This window comes from Thalia democratica, chromosome 4, assembly GCF_965202585.1.
Source record: "Thalia democratica chromosome 4, ktThaDemo2.hap1.1, whole genome shotgun sequence".
Lineage (NCBI taxonomy): Eukaryota > Metazoa > Chordata > Thaliacea > Salpida > Salpidae > Thalia > Thalia democratica.
The window spans coordinates 53,090,674-53,097,777 of NC_139168.1; the positions used below are offsets into that span (position 1 = coordinate 53,090,674).

General features: G+C 24.1%; 1 protein-coding gene across 5 annotated transcripts in view; it reads right to left on the bottom strand.

The window, feature by feature from the left end:
* The window catches only part of LOC145833742 (uncharacterized), a 34,225-nt gene extending 32,743 nt beyond the window's left edge, over positions 1-1,482 (bottom strand). For all 5 annotated transcript variants that reach the window (XM_082940903.1, XM_082940902.1, XM_082940901.1 and 2 more), the window contains exon 1: positions 1,101-1,482. In XM_082940903.1, coding sequence (XP_082797029.1) covers positions 1,101-1,392 — 292 coding nt within the window. In that variant the 5' untranslated portion in view covers positions 1,393-1,482. The remainder of the gene's footprint in view (positions 1-1,100) is intronic.
* Between the last annotated feature and the right edge of the window lie 5,622 nt (positions 1,483-7,104).

Below are 7,104 nucleotides of genomic sequence, written 5' to 3' on the forward strand. Positions count from 1 at the left end.
ATAAAATTATACATAACCTCTCCAAGTATATTCTTCCACTTTAAATATTTTTTAAACTCCGTAAAACAGTAACATTAAACAAGCACAGGTAAAATTTGTAAATTAAAAAAACATAAGAGCTATAACAAAATATTGTTATTATACTTTAGTGGGTTTCTGTTTTGGTGTTGTATAACTAAACATCTTTAATTAGTGACAACTTATTTAAACATTTTTATTTTATATAAAAGAGAATATACTGGTCTAATATATAATACTTTAAACTATTTAAAACAGTTTACTCTAAAAGATAATATTTTAGGATTTAATAATTGATAACCTTTTAAACTATTATATGAAATGAAAAAATGGTAAAGTAGACGCCTAAAGTTTTTATCAATACTGTTAGTAGAGTATTGTTCTGAATGAAAAATTCGAAACAAGTTTGAAAAAAACTATAACAATTGTTTAATTACTACGATAAGATTAGTTTTGGTAAAAAAAATATGTACTAATTTTTATTGCTCTTTACCACAAATTTATCATTCTCTAAGGTATAAAATAACAACAGGATTGGCCGGTTAAGGTCGTTTCGAGGGAAAAATGAAGTTTAGTTACCTATTTGACAACTAAACATACGAACCTATGCATATAAAATCTTACACTTAAGCTATATTTTCAAAACTGTATTAATTTAGTTCCAAGTTAATAATAAATAATAAAATTAACAACTACAATACATGAAAACTGATTTGGTACAATAATTAAAAGTATAAAGTCAAAAAATAGTTTTTGCTGTTACATTTTTAAAGTTTTATTTAAGACCAACTTTAATCTTTTTTTTAAGTGTTAATGTTTAAATAAATTATTTAAATGGCTTAAACTTTACTAATGGTAGTTGCCTGAAGTAAGTTTATTCGTTTTGGTTTTGAAAAAAAAAAACTTAATTGTTTTAAAGATATTTGTTTAGCTTATTTTTTTTAGAATTAATAAACTTTTAAAAACCGCTAAATCCAATACACATTGTTGAGGCTTAAATTTTAATTGCTACTACTGAAATTACTCTTTATAGTGCATCTAAGTTTTAATGAAAATACTGTTTATAGCAATTTTTAACCCACTAGTTGTAGTAGTTTTGTTTGTTACACTTTCTTCTTTAAACTCTGCATTTTTTGGAATTGACATTTCCTTAGTCATTAGAATCGTACAGTTATTTTTATCTTCTATTTGAGATTTGGATACCTTTTTTTTAACTTTTAGTGATGTTGGTTTAGAAATACCATTACTACCAAGATGTTCTTGATTAGAGTTATCATTGCTGTTTGCTTTTTGATCATCAGCTACAGAACTAGTACTCGTTACTGAAACTATGAATATCACTACTAGGTAAGATTTTATAACTAACAAAGCCATGGAAATTTTATAGATTAGTAACTTTTTAGCCACATGTAGTATTAGCTTTTTAGTACTTTATTCCAAAAAACTTTATTTATATATACTATTGAATCTAAATTTTTAATGAAATTAAACTCAGTCATTACCAATAACGAAATTATAATGGAAATATGTATTCACACATCAAAATGTAGTAATATCAACAAGTAGTCATTTAAAACAATTCAGTCTAAAAAGAAGAACTCCAAAAATATCTTGTAATATTTTAAATAGTAGTATGAAAATTTTAATTTTATTATTATATAATTATTAATATATTTAGTCAAATAAACTTTGATAATAGATTAAAATCAACAAACTATGATATATTAAAGTAAGTTGAAATAAAATATACTTGTCATTATTATATTCATACATTAAATGATTTTGTTTTGTTTAAGTAGCTTAATAAAGTTAGCCAAAAAAGGCACTTAAAAAAAGTTAGAAGTATGAAGAAAAATACTTCTTTTGAAAACATTAAACTAAACTATTGAGTTTTTATTTAAAGAATTAAGACCGTGATTTCAAATTTTATTGCAAAAGTTTTACAAATTAGAATTTTAAAAGTATATATAAAAATTAAATACATCCATCAATCATAAAAATTGTGTTTAACTTGGAAACAGAATGAAGTGTATATTTAGCTCATCATTATATCTTGCCTTAATGAAAGATTAATTTCTCTTAAATAAAAAAATTCCTTTAGTTTGTAGTCTGTCAACTTAACTACCTTACTTCTCATGTTCACTCTGCGCATTGAAATGTAAATTAAACAAAAGCATTCTTAAGAAAGCGTACTTAAGGTTTTTACTTCTCGTCTAAAATATAAGATAATATAGTTTTTTACGCTTAAACTGTAATTCAAAATTATATTCTAACTTTGTTAATAAATGTTGTTCTTGTTTATAATAGGAATAGTATATGTTTTTCTTCACCCAAAGCTTAAAAAGTACAACAACGTGCGTTTAAAATATCTCTAAGATATAAGTTTATTATAATACTACATAATAAGGTGACACACATAATTGGGCAAAAATAGTTCAAACATTTGCGCAGCCACAAACGCTTGACAGTTAACAACTAAAAGTTTTTATAACAAACTCTTGTAGTAAAACTTTGTTAATTGCATTTAGCAAAATTATTTGCTTCAAAACGCCCAAAACAAAGTGAAAATATACTTAGTTGAACTGCGTTTTAAACACTCTGCAAAATACTTGCGGTCCCTTGTACAAACAAAATACTTCGCAATTGTTACCCTTGCAACTTTGTAAACCTTGTCGTTTCAACTTAGACTTTTAACTAAAAGATTGTGTTCAAGTTTTTTCTTTTTATAAACATAAAAGAACTATTTCAAAAAATTTGTAAACAAAACTACGAAAAAAAAAAACTTTTTAGCAGTATCACAATAGTTTCTTGTAATATATGTTTAACCAAAAAAAAGTTTACCTAAATTAAATTGATATGTATTATAAAAATTACGGTTTTAGCTAGCTGTTTTTTCGTATTTATTCAAAAAAAATTATAAATGTTTGATTAGTATTCACAAAATTTAGCAAGGTTATATCGACTTTTTTTATTTTTCTCTTCTCTTTTTTAAGCTGACCGAAATTGATTTACAAATTAATGACATTTAATGATTTTGTTTTAATAGCTTAGTTTGTCGCATCTATACGTAATCAAAAGTTTTCAAATTAAATCCGTGATACAAGTTTTATTAAACAAAAGAGCTTTAAACCTAGTTATTAATAATTTAATTAGAGAAATATCTAAAAAACTTACTTTTTTATTTGTAAGGAATTTTAACTAGTATTTGTCTAAAAGAAGTGACTTTCTAAGTTTTTTTGAGTTACAATTTTACAAAAAATTAAAGCTACTAAAAACGTTTATAAATATAATTATTGTAAATTTTGTATATTTTCGATTAATAATTAAAAACTCAAGCTACTGTTTTCTATGATACTTATCATTTTCTATATAAAAACTGCATAAAAAAACTAACTGAATGAGGTTAAAAAGCACAAATCTCGTTATAAAAGTACTTATATTTTTGAAGTATTAACTTTGAAATGTATTTTTTTACTTTAGTTTATAAAGTTCTACATGATTATATTGAAGAAACAACCGCTAGTGTCCATCAGTAAGCGTGTTGAACATGTTGTGAATAAGCAAAGGTTTATTATAAATTAGGGTATTTGCTACGGAATCAAATAAATTAGCACAACAACCAAGCAAAACTTTTAAATGATTAATCAAATTGCTAATTTCATCATAACTTATGATATAAAACTATACTTCACAGCAGATTTTTAAAGCTTGTTAAAAGGCTTGTTTTTTTACACTCTAAAAGTTTATAAAAAGTGAGGCTCTTTGAAAATAAAAAGTTATGAAAATACGTTAAGGGACATAATGAGGGATTTAACCTGAGTTTGGAGCTGACGTACCTGTGGAACACATAATTTCGGATCGTTGCAAAATCTTATTTTATACAATAGCAATAGTAATAGATTTATTTGAGTAACATTTATTTACTAATGCAATGATAAGGTTCTTTAAACGAAATTTCGTTTGCTAAATAACTTTTGAAGCTGTATCTGTTCTTCTTCTATAAAGTAGAGATTTCTTATAGTTTTTCTATTAAGCAGAACTATGAAAATTTAATTTTTAGTGGTCAATATGTAAAGTAAAGAACATTAAAAAAAGTTATTAAAGGTAAGAGAAAAAAATTAAAATACAAATAAATGTTTCTGAAAAAAATATGTTAATTAAACTGCTTCATCTAAACCTGTTAAGCTGTTGTATTGAAACAGCACAAGTTTATGACGCTCAAAATATTTGGTTCTAGGACCTGGTGCACAAAGAACCTTTCGGTTACCGAGTCGCACACCACGGATACCTTTTAACATCTTGTCCAGGACATTTTTTTAAAGAAATATTTTTAAGGAGAGCTATTGATTTGTGGAAGGCTAAACTCATAAAACTCTTACTTAAAAGAACGATTTTAGTGAAATATATTATTTTAAAAGCGCCTACCGTGAAATTTGTTTTAATGTTACTCAAAGTTTTTTAACACAAAAGTATAAATTAATGGAAAAATAGGAATAAAAAACAACAACATGAGTAACAAAAAATTATAAAAAGAAATGAAAAAATTTATGTATAAAAATAAAACTATTAAAATTTAAATATTACTTATGAGAAACTTAATTCATGATATAGCATTTTTCATAACAATATAACAACATTTATTTGTCAATTTCTTTTGTTCGTATTTTTGTAGTTTCTTATTGTCGTGGCAGGTATCTTATCGTTTGGAACGGCACCTACGTCTAATTTTGAGATCAGTTACTGTCCCATGAGCAGACATCTACTTAACAGTTTAACAACTGTGTTTACACCGTCCTCTTTTTCAGTCTTCTTAGTAGCTAGATTACGGGCGTCTGCCAAAGCGCCAAACTATTAAGATTTAAAGGACTAACTTTTAATTAGATTATTTTTGATAATTATTATAAATCTTAATATAGACATTTTTTATGGATATTAAACACTAATTTCTCTTTAAATTTAATAAAAGATCAAAGAAAACATCTGCTAAAGAATTGACTTTCGTATGCCGTGAGACAAACTCTAGTTAACCTAAAGGTTTGATTATACTAATTCGATCACCAGACCACAAGTGGAGTCTGCTGGTAGTCTACCGTAGGCTTGTTGTCTGATGATCGAAATAGTATGATAAAACCTTTATTTAAATTTTATAAATTCAAAAAGATTACATATAAGTTTATGTGTTTAACTTGCATATAAAATACTCCATTGAGTTTCTGAAGTTCTATAACTTTAAATAGGCCATTACTAAACTAGTTTTCAAATGTTTTTTCAAAAATTTTTTAAAAGTTTTTGTTGAGTATCTATAGTAAACCAATCAATAGTTGTTAGTAGCTAAATTATTTTTTTATTATAGAACTTTTGTTATATTTTTAGTTTTTAAATTACCAATATAACTTCTTAACTTATATAGATGTAAATTGTAAGGAAACAAGTTATTGAGATTTATGAACAGACTCTAAATATAAAACAATGTTTCGCCTTGCAAAACTCTTCATTTATAGTTTAAATTTTAAATATGTAAGTTAAACAAGTAAGTATAAAATATTATAATAAAAAACAAAACAGCATGCTTAGAATAACGCTTAAGTATTTAACTTTTTGAGTAAAAAAAAAACAGTTAAGACTGTTTTGATTAATAACTCACATGCTAAAATGCATAAGTATAATTTAAAGTTGCACATAAATAGTTACTCATATTTCATAAAATTTGGAAGGAAAAGTTGTAAACTAGGTTTTAGCGTAATGATGCAATTATTTATTATTGTTAAATTAAAAACTATTGCTTATTTTCTATGTGTTGTTAAAGATTCATAAGTACAATTACTTTTCTACTTGGTAAGCACTTTGAACATACCCTAAAAGTCGATACCTAACAAGAATAGCGTTTTTAAGAAATCTTGGTCTTATATTTTTTCAATATGGCTAACATGGATTATATTATAAGTAACAAACCTTATTAAGAGATCTTAAATCGTATAAAACATAATATAAACACTTAAGTTAAACATTATTCTAATTAGATTTATTGAGGTCTGTTTAATTATTGTTTATATGCAACTTTATATTATTTCTTACGAATTACAGTGACTCATTTTTAAAATAGTTTCAATTTATCTAAAATATAATTATTAAACTAAATACCATTTGTATTACTAAAGCTAAAATGCGTTTACACTATTTATACCTTGGATTTTTATTTAAGTTTCTATAACCAAACAATTAATTTCTTTTTAAATTTTAGTTTTTATTAGTTTTAATAAAGTTTAATTTCGTATTATAAATTATTTTATCGTAATTACTAATAAAATAAGAATAACTATATTTTTGTATATTTTTAATTTATGTTAGATCCATTAACTTATAAGTAAAATTAATATTACACACTAATATTTCAATATCTTAACTAAATTTTTATTTGTTTTAAGTTAAAAGTTTTTAACCAATTTTTTAGTACGTTGCTTTGCTTTTTAGTTCTAATATTTAACACTTGTTTTCTCAACTTACATTACTCAGATTTAAATTATAAATGAAGAGCCCTACAGGACAAATCATTGTTTTATATTAATAATTTTTTCGCAAAATTCCAATAGAATAATTGAAATTAAGTTTTAATTCCCGAATAAAAACAAATTGTTTTAAGCAGTATGTGTAGTTGTATTAAGTTTAACTAAGTCTTTTGGTAGTCTAAACAGATATATTTTGCTAAACAATAGTAATACTACAAGACAGCAAGAAAAACGTACATATTATTAAAACCATATCTAAGTAAATTAATACTATTTTGTAATTTTTGGGGTACAAGTTAACCTATAAAAACATTGATGTTAAGCTGTAACAACGTTCAGACCTTAAAACTTTTATTGTTTTAATTTTATTTTAAATAAATGTCGAACAATATTTAGTTTTGTCGATGTTTATTGCTATAATCAGAATTGAAACAAAACACATATCTACAAGACAAAGTAACTTTAAGTATGAACTTTCACTTACAGTATTTTCTAAACATGCTATATAATCATAATAAAATAATTACAAGTCTAAATACTGTAAAACTGCTTAAACTAAGTATTTATAAAACTAAATAAT